Genomic DNA, 16,237 nt, shown 5'->3' with positions numbered 1-16,237 from the left:
TAATATAACGATCTTCAGTAATAAGACGTGATAAGATTATTTTCGACCTATCAGAGCCATTCTTTCGATTCTTTAGCTCCTCAGATTTTCAATTACTACTGAAACAAGTTTACTTTGAATTTAATTTGTTACGATTAAATTGTTACGACTGCCTTATCGAGCAGTTTTTTTACAATAAATTAATAAAAGAGTCCTTTCTGGTACACGATAAATGTGACGTTCCGATCAATGGATTGCGTGCGTGACACGCTCATAGGCGTTCCACGAACACGGCGCATGAACACAGTGGGTCGAGTTCCGCACAGATGGTTCTCTCCAAGTGTAAATTCCAAGCTTCACGGTCGAAGCTTCGAGCAGCAGTGAATTTTTCAATGTTGGAACCGTTTTCATTTCGACGCTTTGAATCCCCCTCGCTTGAAAGGTTTTAATCTCGCGGGGCGCAAGACAGACCGCGATATCGCGTTTCCGGCGCGGCGGAATAAATCTGTTCGCTGGAGGTCCGCTTTCACGCAACGGAAATACTCGCGGATCGATTGCGTTAATTAAAGCAAGGGCAAATTGCGCACGCGAGCACGCGCGACCATTCGACTGCTCGCTTTCGCGAGAAATACCACTCGTAGCTGTTTCTAAGAAGAGAGAATAAAAATTTTAACCTCCTGTTTTTGCCACCGGGTAAGAGGGGGAACAATCATTATTATAGTCGCTCGTTTATTAACCGAACGAGTCGTTTGGCGATATAAAAAATAACGATGTACAATAACTGTCGTTCTATCCAAGCGATTTTTACGACCGCCATTTTTCCACGAAACCATCTCTAATATCGAGGCTATAACAAGTCGAAACTCACAAGCACGCCCCCCCCCCCCCCCTCTAATTCGTAATTGGTTGCTTCCCGAGCGAACAGAGAGCGTTTCTCTCGATTGCGTATCTAATTGATTCATTGGTAACACGGTATCTCGTGCCAACGGCGATGAAAAGTTGGTAATCGAATGTTTTCGAAAAAAGGGGAACGAGGGTTTAGCAAAATGTTGCTTTTACTCGTGTAATCTGAACACGAATGAGCCTCCGTTAGCCTCGGGAGTATAAATATTCGATCCAAATGGGATCCCAGATTTTCGTTCCACGAGAGTGGGGGAAGGAACACTTTCGAAAGCAATTTTCGAGTCCATTAGCTTTTCATAAACCGGCGCCCGGGGGATTAAAGAAAAAAATTCCATTATTATTGGAACCTACGTCGATTTACAACTGCTGGGGAAATTTCATATATTTAGTTCGATAGCGTTCTACCTTTTATTCCACGGTATTACCATTGCGAACCATTTAGTGTAAAATTCATAGTAGAAAAATATAAAATATTCTCGACGCAAGTGTAGAATACATAGTGGAAAAACACGAAGTAATCTCGGTGTAAAATTTATTTTCGACGAGTGAAAATATTTATTTTCCAAACGTTCCGAGATTTTTTCTTTTTTTTTAAATTATCAACCGTGTATTAGAATCGCTCCGAGTAACCAAGGTGCTTGTATTTTTCACTTGGAATATACCAACGTGCTATAAGTTAATCACACTCTTCGCGTTTCGCATACATTTTCAATTTTAGAATTAATGTTCAGAGGGCCATGAAAAATGTAGATCTCGTCATTAAAAACTGAACCTACTGCTTTTTTCTTAACGAGAATTAAAATATTCGTTTCGAGTTTTCCGATTCACTCGAAGCTTCGACACCCGGGGAAATATTTGAATATCGACTGACGTCGGAGATTCGTTTAAAGTGTCTTCCATTCCGAAAAATATTTCAGCAGATTTGGAGGAGTAGGAGGAGAGGGACGAGGCAGCCGTTAATTCGCTTTGCGTCTTCGTTAAAACGAGCTCCGATAACGCTCTTGTTCGGGAAACTAGTGGATCGTCGCTCACGGGAATAAATATCGGACAGCACGAATCGGCTAATGAATGGATATTAATGAAACTGAAACGTAGTCGCCTGACCGGAAGAGTTTAATTACGCTTTGGGCCGCATTTGTCTTCGTTAGTCTCGTCGCGAGCGTCAGAAATATTGTTATCGAAAGCGTTGCCTTTGTGTCGACGAGCCACGGATTATTCCGTGATTCGTTTCGTGGCCAGAGGGAAGACGAATCGGTAGTGGAACTATATTGGTGGAATATTAAATTATTAATATTCTTAAATGTGACTCTTCTTTTCGTTTTCTTCTTCTTTTTTCACTATTTTATGTATATTCTTTTTTATTGCAAAGTATGCATTCTTGATGTACTACTTTCGAGGTTACGTTAACAGCTACGTATGCACCGAAGATACAATTATAACCTCTGTTGTCATTTTTATTTTTACTTTTATTCCATTATTACTTTATTTTTCTTTTTATTCTTATTTCCATCTCTGCACATTAACGTCACATTATCGGTTTCTTTTTTTTCCTTTACTCGGTATATTTTGAAATCTTTGTACAATATAGACATAATATTATTATTATTAAAGCGACATTTTTTTCCATCTCAAATTATCTTAAAGAAGATAAAAAAGTTCAGTAATTATTGTAAGATTTATTTCTCGAACTTTTTCTCTATCGTCGACACAGTGATAAATTTACGCACACATTACTCCAGCTCCGAATGAAAAAAGAACGATTAATGTGAACTTGTTTCTATCGTTTTCACGCCTCGAATTCACCTCCGTCCGTTTTATTTGATTGTGCGGATAAATTAAAAAAAAAATCATCTCAAGATATTTCATTCCGTAACGTAATATCTAATTGGTTAAAATCATCGGTCAAAATTTCTACGCAAATAACAATTTCGTACGTTCGTTTATTCCCTGTTTGGATAATTTAAATGTCGAGTTTCCACCGTCTCTAATTGCCAACGATAATTTCAAGCAACTGCGAACGCAGCAATCGGGGGGAAAAATACATCGTCGGTCGTTACTGGGGGTAGGGGGGCGGTTCCCCGATTCCGTTTCGTTCGATTTTCCGAACGATTGTTTAATCCTCGACGAGAGAGGGGGTATGAGAAGATCGTGAAAAATGCGGTCTTGATTGCGAGCGTCGCGCCTCGACCTGTCGTCGAAACACCCTATCACCCCCCACCCATTCCCCCTCTACTGCCCCCCAGACCCTCACGATTCGCGAGAATTGCACGTTCGAAGGATTAATATATCGAATTGCACCGAAATTGGGAAGCACCGATATCGATGGAATATTTGTTTGTTCAATAATCGAGGGCGAATCGTGGAACAACAAGCGAACGCGGATGGAAGGGGGGGCTGGGAGGTGGGTTTGGAGGGGTCTTTCGCGATGAAAACACAATTAAGTCGACCGTAGCTCAGTCAATTAGCGAGTCGTTCTGTTATCGTAATTTCTCGTTTGTTGAATTAAAAGCTGATGCTCGTCACGGGTCAGGGGAATGGGCGGGGGGAGGAGCAGAGAGGAGGGCACAGTTTCAGCGGAAAACCTCGGGACAAGTGTTTGTCCAGAGATGCACACACACAGTGTCGTCCATTTACGTGACACCTTGAAACACAGGTGATCAGACGTCGGAGAATGTTAATTCGAAACGTGATATTCAATTTGGCGCCAATTCGAACAGCGATTGATTGGAAGTAGCGACTTGGGTTAGGTTAGGTGTCCTTGGATAGGGGCGTATCGTTTCCACGACAATGAGTGGCTTGGAAAAATAATAATACGATTCCGGACGATTTGGAACATGAATCCGGGGTACGAGGAGGTTAAACGAATGGGTAGCGATCGCAGCGCCAGCAGTGGCGCCGCGGAGAATTTGCGAACAGGAGGCTTATCTAAACGGGCTTGAAAGAGGAAGATGGGAACCAATTATTGTTACTTTCGCGAGCAGACGAGGAACTTATTCGTGAGCGTTTTACAATAGCAACCACGGGGAACTTTATCGCGGAGGAAAAACAGGGATCGTTAACTTATCTGAGCCGGTTCAGGAAGGAAGACAACCGATTCTTTACGTCGTTGTTCTCACGAGAGGGGGCCCAGGAGAATGCCCGACTCGTTTAAATGGAACTTTTTATAAGTTTTTACGACGCCCGAATGGAAGGTCTAAAGTGGAGGGATACTTAAATGGTGTTGCGAAAAAAGTATACTTGAAGGGAAAATTAAACCGAGGGAGACAACAACGGACCTATAATTATAGTCAACATCTTGAAGGTTCGTCAAAATCGATTACCATCGACAAGACAAAGATTCATTATTGTCCCGACTGCGTGCTGTAATCATAAATATGTGTACACATTTATGTCAAATGTCCTTTTTCATATTTATATTACAAAATTAACGAATACGTTTTCTTTCAACATCATACGTTGTATAGTTTTTTCATTTGTAAGAAAATTTGTTTTCTTTAACCCCATACTATAAATGTTTATTTAATAGTTTACGTTGTATTGTTTCTTCATTTATTTTCATTTTCGAATGAAATATTTTCAGAGACTTGGAAGATGTTCGTGACAAATTATTTTATTCTTCAAGAAAAGATTAACTACACTAATATCGTTTTGAAAGACAATTATTTTGTTTTCAAAATCATACAATATTCAATAATATATCTCAAAATAGAATTCAAAATATAATTTAAAATATAATTCAAAATATCTTAAGTAATACGATTTCTACAACTATCTTCCTCCCCCGCCCCCAAACAAATTTCATCTCGTATTTTTACACGGAAACGAAAACGTCGAGCAAATAGACAAATAAAAGAGACGCGATTTCTCGCGCGATAGGTTCCTCATGGATCGTTTCGCTTCGACGATCATCTATCGCGGTTGGTAACGCAACCACCCTGAGTTTTTGTCACTGTAGTCGGAACTCAGGATGCCGTATAAACGACGCGACGCGTCATGCTCGAACAAACTTCTCGAGCGTCGATTACCGAAACGTACCGATTGCATTAAACGAACTTCTCGCCACGCTCGATCGAATTTCATGGCGCACGAGACAGATTGCGCAAAGTCGTCGCACGACTCGATGGATTCCCTCCCCCACCACCATCGACGATAGCGCCGAATTTGCATAATGCACCCTCGGGGGTGCGTGCAAACAACGCCCTGTCCACGAACAACAATGTTGTACACCGTCGAGCGTCGATCCGCTCGTATTCGATATTTGCACCGCGTGGTGAAATTGCTGTCTCCCTCTTGCTCCCCTCTGTTATTCCAAACAACATTAACCAACGAAACAAATTTCACGAAAAGAACCGAGGTCGACAATTTAATTTATAAAACGACAGAAACATACTTTCTCGTGCACTGTTCAACATTGGTGGGGGGGGGGGGGGGGGGGTCCTCTTTCTCGCATTTAAACAAGATGAAAGTTTCAGCTCAGAATCTCTTCGCAATGATATGCGAGTACCTCTGCCTTGTAAACGGGGAAGGTCTCGAATCTGTATCCTCGCGTGACTCCAAATTCTTTTCAAATTTTTATTTCGAATAATTGCGCAACAGTAATCATTCCTCGTGGAAATATTAAAGTCGTGAACCATCGTTTCACATTTTAATTGTTTAAAATGTTCACGACAACGATGTAATTAATAGAACGATAGAAACGTATTTCTTCGAGTAAAGTCCACCGTCGCTGGAAAATAAATGTTCTACAGAGGAAGGGGGAGGGCAATGAAGGGAGTAGCTTGTAATTAGACGAAGTAAAAGTTGAAGCCCGGAATGTTTATCAAACAACGATGCAACTTTCCTCAGGGGCGATCAGGAACCGTTTCTCGCAAAACTGTAGCAACATCGAATCGACTCATTATCGTCCAAAGAAAAAAAGAGTAGTGGGAGGGGATGGTGGGAGGAGTCGAATTTAATTAGCGAACCGAGTGTTCGAGGCGTAAATTGATTCCTCGATTGAGCTACTCCAATTGCAGCCATTCACGATTTTAAGGAGAATGAGGGGAGAAATTGTGGCTCGTGAAAGAGGTTCTTCGATGTGGCGTTTGCTCGAGAGGGTGTACAGGGAGGTGAGGGAGGGTGGACAGGCTTGGATACCTTAACTTTGCGTTATTCGGTCGACGAATGTGAGAAATGCATCCTTCTCCAGGTAAAATTCGAAGAGAATTTCTTTGGTTGTCGCGTTGTAGTTTCCACTTGAAACTCGAGGGGATGGGGTGATTTCAAAGTGCATTTATAATGGTAGGGAAATTCGTTTAAAATTCGAGGGGCAAGTTGAGCTTGCAAAAAGGTTAATTTTTCGTTCGCACGGTTGAGAAACACTGACAACGAGAATTTGTCGTGATTTTCTGAACGTGCCCAAAGTACTCGGGTGTAGGTTTCGCCAGAAGCTGGGAATTCCAGAGGGTATTATAACGAATAATAGTGGTTGCAGAGGATACAATTTTTCTTTCTTGTTATAGTCACGCGGTAATAATTTTTAGCGTTGGGTTTATACTAATCTGTGTAACAAATGCCTCCATGGTAACTGCACACGAGTTTAGATACTAGTAAAAAATTTCTACACGGTTGAGAACTACGGACGATTAGAATTTGTCGTAATTTCCTGAATCGTAATCTAATAAGAAAAGAGTACTAAAAATGGTTGATATTATAAAAAGAATAATTTCTGTTTCTCGTGTGACAGTTGTAAAATCCTAAGGAGAATTTGTTGCAATTCTATGATTATTTCTAAAGTACTGGGGTACAGATTCTACATTTGAAAATTTTAAATTATTTTACAATGGCAGTGAATTACTTTTACAATTGTTCAGTTCCATAAGAACACCAACGGTGTTAAAATTACAGGAAGAATCATTTTTCTTTCTCATTTTTCTTCCTTTCTCTAATTGACACGATTGAGAGACACTGTCAAGAGGAATTTGTCGCAACGGCGCGATTATTTGAAAAGTGCTGAGAGCCAAACGATGTTTATAGATCTTTCGGTGAAATGGCACAATCGCGTCTCGATGGCCGCGAACTATCGACTTTGTAACCAGTTAGCCGTAATATTGACAGAATAGACTGATAGACGAGCAAACATTCGGGATTCCAAAATGCCACTCTTGGCAAGCTGCGCGCGTTGCTTGCCATTATCTTCTGTAGACAGACAGACGCAACTAGCGGATGAATACAACCAGCCACCGCGATAATTACTGCCGAAGGTATTCCATATAACGAGACCGAGACGTTCGCATCCTGCCGCCAATCTGTGCTCAACCATGTACATATCGTAGTTAATGCTCGGACTTGTTCCATTTCCGGTACCAGAAGGCTGTTCCAGTTAATCTCGGTCAGCTCTGCGCCTCCACGCAGTTGTGAAATAGTTCCACTCGGATAGTGTCGTCGTTCGATTGTAACATTGCAAATGTGTTAATTATAATTACCTAGTTTTCGCACGACGGTGAGATATTTGTTACAAATCAATTTTTTATTTTATTTATTAGTCTATTAATTGCGACTATTCTAATTTGAATAGTCTCGTGGGATAATTTTTGCTATAAATTATAATAACGATGAGAGAATTAACATTGAAAATTTGAACGTTGAAAATTTGTTAATTATAACCGTTCGTAGGGAATCCTTGTCGAAAATTAGAAAAATGGTGGTGAAATTAATTCTACTTGTCTACTACCGCGATTTAAAAATTTAACAATTATAGTTTTCTAACGTTCGATAATTTCATGGTAAAATATACAGACAAGAAGACAAACTAACAATTCACAGACGGAAAAGAAAATAGAGAAAGTTGAGATTAGTTTTCGGTTTTCAATTTTTCAATTTTTCGAAACTCTCGAACTTCACGTTCCGTCGTACAATTTCAAACACTCGATACACAGCTTCAAACCCTGGCTATCCAATTTTCAACTTTCGTCTTCCATTCGTGTACTCACCGATTCCGTTTTCAATACATCGTGATTCGTTCAAACGAATCCTCCAGATAGATCGAAATAATGTATTTTTGAATACGAAAGTCTAACAGGATTCTCGAGCAGTTTAATAGGAAGATCAATTAGAAAATGTATTCTAAGTATGGAAATGTATAGATCGACCACATAGAAAAGATTCCTATGATGGGAGAAACTTGATCCATAGCTCTCCTCCCATCAAGCATTGCCACAAACTCTAGCTCCTCGATGGCGCCTCATACTATTCTAAGTAACAAAGTAACGTAGAATATTTTACGGAATGAAAATTTTGTAAAATACAGAAAATTGAATTGTCGGTGCGCGGTTAAAGGCGTTCACCCTATACATTTTTCGTAATGTATTCTCGATCGATATTCAAATCAACTTTGGTTAATATTTACGCACTCGAAGGATTGGTCAACACATGGGCCACCATCTTGTCAAACATTAACAAGTACAGAAGTCCGTACGCAGTATAGATCGTGACAGGTTGCGGTTAATAAACGTAGCACGGTCGTAAATTTTAATGCACCAGCCCCGGCACGCATCGTAAATCGACGCCTAATTCGTCCATTACCCTTCGTCGAGAAATTTCATTCCATCTGCGCTACGTGGTTAATGCAACGCTGCCTGGAAACAGAATTTCGGCGTCTACGAAATTATCCGTGCCGTGAAATGGTACTGTGCTTAGCTCGGCTGAATTCCACCCCATCGAAACGTTACGTTTCAATTTCCCGATGAAAAAGAATTTTCTCGCATTTTTCCAACGGAGTCACGAATTTCGAGCTTTCTATAAATGAATTCGCAGTTTTCGTTCGACGGAACCTAGCGACGCGAGGAATCGATAGCGCTAATTCGTTATGCTTTCGGGGGCAGCTGTTCATTATTATAGCCTCGGGGCTATTATCCTTCGGATGAAATACTGCCCTTTACCATAATACGGATATCTAACCGAGGGATAATGGTTCTCGAACTTCGCTTTCTTAATCTGAAAGTGGTTATTCGTTTTACGAACTAACGTGGCTCTCGAACGACATTAATATAGAATTTATCACAGAGGGGGAAAAATTGATAGGAAAGAATACTCACGGAGGTATTTTTACTGTTAAGGATTATTCACAACGGATTGCTGTTACTTTACGCGGTGGATACGCTGCACGACATCGTGAACGTGACCGCCAGTAAGAACTGGGAGCTGTCTTGCTTCAAATTGACGAAAAACGTTTTCAGCGAAATCGTGGGCGCTCTGTACGTGCAGCAGTACAGTCCACAGTATCTGGAGACGCTGGCCAACAGGGTAAGACGATGGAGGAACAAAACTAAGTAGGAAGTACGGTAACTCCTCGTTAAAACGTCGATACAAGCCTCGATAAAACATTTCGAATCATTTTCGTTGTTTATATTCTCCAGCTTGAATGATTGTGGATTTAAAAGTTGAACGACCGAACTTCAGAGCGATGCAAGCGAACTTCACTGACGCGAATTTGTCGTTGCTTCTTCGCGAAAGTATTATGGATAGATCGGCGAGATTCTCCCGATGAAAACGAGTCCAAATACGACCCTATTCGGACAATTTTTATTATGCCTTTTATACATTTTTGAAAATATTTTTACATTTTATTTGATTATAATCGAAAATTGTCGGAATATCGTCGTGTTTTGACTCATTTTCATCAGAAAAATTTCATCAATCCATTAATGACACTCTCGCAAAGATAAAATGAGAAACGTAAAAGTTTCTATGTAAAACTTGCATCGTAAGAAACTCGTGAGACGTACTCTTGATGTGTCTCGTGCGATCTCCTCGTTGATCAGTTGTCATGTGGCTCTCAACTCAAGATACATAAGATTCAGAAACGAATTCGCTACCATCCTTCGTTAAAACGTTTTAAGAAGTCCTGGAAGTATATGTTTTAACAAAGGGTTAATCTGGACAGACATGTTTTTCAACTGCAATCTGTATTCAGGCTTCAATTTATTGAAAAGTGAACACGATGACCAACTTGTTCTTACCGATGAAATAAACAATTTGAATAGCTCCTTCCTGTCGGAAACAGGTGGCAGGACTCTTCGAGCGCGTGAAGGAGACAGTGGCCGAGCGTATCTTGGTTAAATCCTGGCTAGACGAGGAGACGAGAACTCAGGCGTTGCTGAAGCTGAACTCATTGCGGGGAAGATTTCACGTGTGGCCTGGTTTCTACAACGAAACTCTGCTGGCCCGCGAAATGGCCGAGGTGAGGTTCTTTGCATGTGACGCGCGCATATAGTTTACAATGAAACTTCCGCTTGTCGTAACCGACGATCTATTTCCGGCAGGTGAAGATCGATCCGGACGACTTCTTTCGCAGCGTGTTGAAACGGTTCCGACAGATTCGCACGGTAGACGACAAGGTGCTGCGGAGGAACGTGACCGAGAAGTGAGGACCGTCTTAATCCCCTCTTTTACGAAAAAAAGACGAAAACTTTGTACCCGGAATTTTTTAAAAATTAATTACCAAGGGAGCTTACAAAGGGGAATTTAAAACACGAATGACAAAAACTTAAGCACAGGAGAAGAAATTTTAAATAATTAATTACAAAAATACCGAGCTTTCATGGAGAATTTTTAAATAATTATAAAAGCTTAAATTTTCAAGGGAATTTAAAACAAAATAGTAGGGAATTCTACATTCGTGCCTCCGCAGATTTTTACTATATTGAGAAGGATGAATCTACGGATCGGATGATAATATTCTGTTGAATATTTTCTTTTAAATTAAATTGTTAAAATATTTTACAAAATATCACCATTCGACTTCTAGATTCATTCCATCCAAACATAAAAATCTTTGCAAAGGGAGGGATTTACAGTTGTAATCCCTTTATGGAAGAAATCGTCGAATAATGGGTTCACGGAATTGGAGAGCAATATTTGCAACTGTTTGGCCTAGAATTCCATAAAATGGCGTCCTTTAACTTCAAACCGTATGTTCACAGACGTCGTCATCCTTACAGCGTGACCGCTTACTACGAGTCATCGACGAATACAATCGGTAAAAGTTGTACATACGCGATTCAGGCATGCTAATGTGACCAGTATTGAAATATTTCGTTAATTTTAGGTATCCCGCTGGCGATGATGACAGCTTGGTCGTGGTCCTGGGACGATGGACCTGCGTATGCAGCTCACGCGACCTTGGGATCGGTGATAGGCCACGAGATCCTTCATGCTTTCGATTTACATCGACGTCGACTGCCACTGGATCCCGACTTGAACGTCGATCAATGGCTCTGGATCACCCCTGAGTCCTGGAAGAGGCTTGAGGCGAGAATCGAGTGTGTCGCGAGACTGTACGCCAGGAGCTTCTGGAGGAAGGTTCAATTTTATGGAAACGACGTCGCTGTACAGGTGGGGAATAATTATTTCAATAACAATTTTCCAATAACTTGCACGACGACAATTATCGATGTTATGGCAACTCACAAACCTGCATTAGCAGCGAAGGAATATAGATTATCTTTGAAATATCCTTAAAATATAACTATCCCTAAAAATTGTTTATCTTTTATTTGTTGTTCGACTATTTCATCAAGATAAGAATTATACCCATCTCTGGTTGTCATGAAATTTATACATTGGGTATTGAATTATTAATTTATATGTATCTTGGTAATAAAGTCTCGATCTCAGTAGATGCTTATATTGTGTAGAACATTCGTAGACGATGTTTGGGTGTATTTGTGAAGGAATTATTTTTTTTTTTTTCAGTTCGACTGGAACGTGACGAGGAACGAAAACGTCGCAGATATCGGAGCCTTGCAAATTTCTTATAAAACCTGGCACACTCTGACGAACGGGAAGGATCGAAGTCTTCCCGGATTCGAGGGACTCCGTGCTAGCCAGCTTTTCTTCATAAGCGCCGCCCAGGTAAATACACGATTTTTCCTGTCCGAGGAAAAATCTTCAATCACGCTCTACCACTAGGGATTCCGTGCTATCGAGTGACTGATACGCTTGTGTTTCAGACTTATTGTTCTAATATGACTGCCGAGGCCTACATTCTCTCCGTTGAACTCGATTATCACACGCCTCAGCCTGAAAGGTAACTCTTCATCTTCGATTTTGTTTTTCGATTACCGAAAAAAAAAAAACATACATAGTGTTGATTACGTTACTACTACCTATTCTCAGTGAAGAATGTTTGATATAAAAGTTGAATGATTTCGAAGGGGACATATTTCAATGTTATTAAATTTGTAAGTAAAATTTGTAGTGATTCTGAAATTCGTTTAGGGTCAACGGTATAATGATGAACTCTCAAGCATTCGCGGATGCGTTCCGTTGTCCAATCGGAACCAAAATGAACCCACCAAACAAGTGTACCACCTGGTGATGATCAGGCACGGACAATCGTTCGTCGATTTACGTCAGACTTCATCCACAAAACATCAGTTCTCGATCATTGGGATTCGGCTCGGAAAAGCGGCGTCTTGCGGTTGGAGACCAATGGCGACGAGGATTGACCAATTTTTCAGCATTTGTCGAGCGATCCTGCGTCGGAGGGAATCGATTTAGGTACTCGATAAGACACCAATACCGTTTTGATTTTATAAACGCGTACAAAATCGGCAGAAAATTTGTAAAAGAAAATCGGTAGAAAAGTTCGTAGAAAATTGGTAAGAAAATTGGTGAGAAATCGGTAGAAAATTAGTAAGAGATCTGTAAGAGATCGGTAAGAAATCGGTAGGGAATCGGCAACAAATATAACAACTTGTCCCTTTACTTTGTAGGGATTCTATAGTGGACGATCGAAGATTAAGATCCATCGAGCCGAATGCAAGAAAAATCGACACGCAGGAGGAATCGGCCGCTCGATCGCGACGACGAAGGATCGATCGATCGATAAAGCTTGTTGCGGTGTTTCGAGAGCCTGAAGGGCGACCGCGAGGCTGCCGATCTCCAACACTCGTTTAAACACGCCATTAACGTTAATATCTCTCCCTACGACGCTTTAGAGAATCTTAGACTTATAATAGTGAAAGCAATAAATTATACAGGAGGAATAGACACAAAGAGAGGGATTGAGTGAGAGAGAGAGAGAGAGAAAGAGAGGGAAAAATTGATATATAGGAAAAAAGAGTAAAACGGAGAAAAAAATAAAAGAAAAAGAAGACGCAAGGAGTAAAACTACACGTACACACGCAGAATAAATTACAAAAGCGCTTCGATCGTTTAGTTTGTGACGAGTCGATAGATATACTGGCATGCTGATGGAATTAGCGAGCGAAGTGTTTTTTACAGAGATGGGCAATACGTTTATCGAGGTAAAAGTTTCGAGTAACGAAGAAACGACAAATTTTTGTTATTAGAATTTAAATCGTAAAATAAAATATTTCACGGTGAGCGAAATAAGAATGTCACTGTCCAATTGAATAAACTTCATCAATTAACAACAATAATAACAATAATACCAGTGTTTCCATCGTATTATAATTGTATACATTAAAAAGAAAATGTACATTATAGAGAGTAAAATTAAGTAAGTATACTGTCACAGCTATGAAGTGTTATTAATCTAACCTCAAAAACAATACAACAGGAGTGCAATACACGAACAGAGAGTATAGTTGAACTTTGGTTTTATTCAACGTTCGATAAAAAATTTTGCCCATCTCTGATTTTTTAGCGAGGCTCGAGTAGGGACGAGATAATAACAGAGGATTCGAGATCGAAGTCGAAGCGATCGATTAGCGAAGAATTGAGTGTAATTTTAGGGTACGATGTGTTACCTTCTTCTCGTCGAACTCGAAGGATAATTTTAACTTCCAGAATCATCTGGACGACGAGGATCGAAGGATCGAGGCTCTCTCGAGCCTGCAACAAGCGTTTCGCGGGGAGGAGAAGGGGAGGTTGAGTGAAGGGCGAGAGATGAAGGTCGAGAAGGGAAGAGTGACATTGTGTGGACGGGGTTGGCGAACGCGAACTGCAAACATTTACGAAGCGGATCTATTTAGTTTCTCGCGCACCGATTGTCTTCGCTCTTGTTAGTCTTGTAAATAACGTGTATCCCCACCCCTTCTTCACACTCTTCAGTTTAGTTTGGTTGACCTGGACCTGCATGAATGCACTTCAGGCCGACCAATTCATCGCGTGGTAGCTCAGCTCGCGTCGGTGTCGATTAGCGCGCGCTTTTATTCGCTTGTATTTCGCTCGGTTCTTCTCCGTACAGGACACTTCTTCCACTCACGCTTTTGGCTTTTATTCGTGACACCGTTTACGCTCGGTTCTCAATGGAAAATCGGGTTTCGGTCCGGGACGGGCAAAATTTGTTCGAATAATTCTTGACGATACCATATAGTTATTCGATCTGAAAGAAACAGCACATTTTCGATCATAAAAAATCGGACTTCTTTTCTTTTTTCAAATTAAAGTTTTAAGAACACTTATCTAAAGTATTAAGATGAAATTCAAAGTATTGATGAAGGTAGAGTGCTTTTCGCGGAGTGTGTCGCCCCGATGCGGCCGCTTCTAGTACTACAGAGCCTCAAACGAACTTGTGGGTAACTTTTCTCGAGAACTACTTATCCGATCGAGTTGAAACTCGAACCATGTACTCAAAATAACAATCTCCATTGTCTAGTATACAGACTTTTTCTCGATATGTAACACTTTCGGAGAAAACTATAAAAACCACCGATTTCTTTCACAAAATTTACAATTCCTTTCGTTAAAATCTCGTCATTCCTAAGCAAATCGATATATTTCAAAAATAGGTGTATGAATAGCGACATTCATCCACTTTCTAAAAATTCTAATTTCATTCAACTCCCACTACTATAACCTCAGATATCAACCCCACCATGAAGTTAAAAAAATTCAGGTAGCGTATCATAAGAACGCTTACATTTTCAATGTCGATGGATATTTTGCAATAAAAGTCAGCAGAAACATTGTACAAAGTGTACACTTTCCGTACACAATCTCCAAATTTGTCTGCTGTATTCCATACGATCGGAAAAAAATCCCGAAAAATCAACTTTAGTTTTGACCTATCCAGGGAAGGCGGTGTTTCTCGCATTGATTATTTTGCAATTCATAATCTCAGTTTCTACCGAACGAACAACCGTTATTTGTTGTTAAAAATGTTGATCCAAATAAGAATTTCGTCCGTCTCTGACCCCGTAGTTTGTCTCCCGGCGAGCAGCTCACTCCTCGCGACAACCGAAACACTTTTCGTTTCTCGATTTCCTAGTCATTCGACACGGTTGAGGCTGCACTTACGAAGATGCAGATTTCGAGTCGTCGTAATCGCACGTTCGGATTTAGCGCGAACTCGACGTTAACAATTGTTGGTAGATTATTTAACCAAGGCCAAATCCGATTGGTGGTAAAATAGATCGACCCTAACGGTACGTAAAGCGTGCGTTCCTTTTATCCACATTTCCTCGCACGTATTAATTGCACCTATCACTGCACCGTTTTTTCGCCTACTCGATTTACGAATACCGATCTAACGAACGTCGTCGTCTGTGTGCTGTTCGTCGCGACGCTCATGTCTCCCCAAATAAATTTCCGCGGACATTTTCATCGTCGTGAGCCGACGGCTAGCGAAGGTTGTTACAATTTTAGTGCGTTTACGCAAAAGGATCGCGATCTGTGATATTCTTAAGCAGTACTTAAGCGACTCGTGCGACCGCTCCTGGGGCGTTGGTACGCGATGGTCGAGCCGAACAGAAGTGAATAAATAAAAAAAAATAAATAAATAAATAAATAAATGATCGTTTCCATCGGAATACACAAACGATGTATATGTGATCATCGTCGATCACGCCCCAACGACATCCCGAGTCGAATCGAAAGCATAAAAATCACGTTATTTAAACACCGTTGTAAATGTAAATGGCTGATAACTCATATGGCAAATAAATATGGTTTATATACGAGGTCGTGATTTATCCCGGAACGAATGTATATTTTTCTAATCGACGAGAAGGAATATTTGAAATTTTTAGTTTCCGAATTGAGAAAAATATCTTGTGCTTCTTTTGTAGAGTAGAGCTTTTGTAATGAAAAATTAATGGAACGTTTTATTTATATTGTAGGCTGTGATAACTTCTCGAGCGATCAAGAAACTTTTTTAACATCTCCCCTCCCCTGTGTTTTCAATGTTTTTTCTTAAGTAGTGCCTCATTATTTTCACTTACTTACAGTAATAATTACAAATAATTAAACGGTGAGTAACATTTACATAAGACTGTTAAACGGTACTTCCATTGTCATGCATTTGAAACCAATAAGGATTAGGTTTCGCGATTCTATTTTTATCTTTCTTTTTAATAATGATTTCTTTATTATCCACACCTACTCACAGCAATAATTATAAGTAGTT

General features: G+C 40.3%; 1 protein-coding gene across 2 annotated transcripts in view; it reads left to right on the top strand.

Moving 5' to 3' along the window:
* LOC143145131 (neprilysin-1) overlaps positions 1-15,782 on the top strand; it is a 117,794-nt gene extending 102,012 nt beyond the window's left edge. For both annotated transcript variants that reach the window (XM_076308181.1, XM_076308180.1), the window contains 9 exons: positions 8,979-9,165; positions 9,926-10,102; positions 10,185-10,285; positions 10,845-10,900; positions 10,970-11,256; positions 11,617-11,775; positions 11,874-11,950; positions 12,142-12,423; positions 12,639-15,782. In XM_076308181.1, coding sequence (XP_076164296.1) covers positions 8,979-9,165; positions 9,926-10,102; positions 10,185-10,285; positions 10,845-10,900; positions 10,970-11,256; positions 11,617-11,775; positions 11,874-11,950; positions 12,142-12,241 — 1,144 coding nt within the window. In that variant the 3' untranslated portion in view covers positions 12,242-12,423; positions 12,639-15,782. The remainder of the gene's footprint in view (positions 1-8,978; positions 9,166-9,925; positions 10,103-10,184; positions 10,286-10,844; positions 10,901-10,969; positions 11,257-11,616; positions 11,776-11,873; positions 11,951-12,141; positions 12,424-12,638) is intronic.
* The last annotated feature ends 455 nt before the right edge of the window (positions 15,783-16,237 follow it).

The sequence above is a fragment of the Ptiloglossa arizonensis genome, chromosome 4 (assembly GCF_051014685.1).
Source record: "Ptiloglossa arizonensis isolate GNS036 chromosome 4, iyPtiAriz1_principal, whole genome shotgun sequence".
Lineage (NCBI taxonomy): Eukaryota > Metazoa > Arthropoda > Insecta > Hymenoptera > Colletidae > Ptiloglossa > Ptiloglossa arizonensis.
Note: the sequence above shows the minus strand (reverse complement) of the source record. Positions and strands in the feature narration are given on the sequence as shown.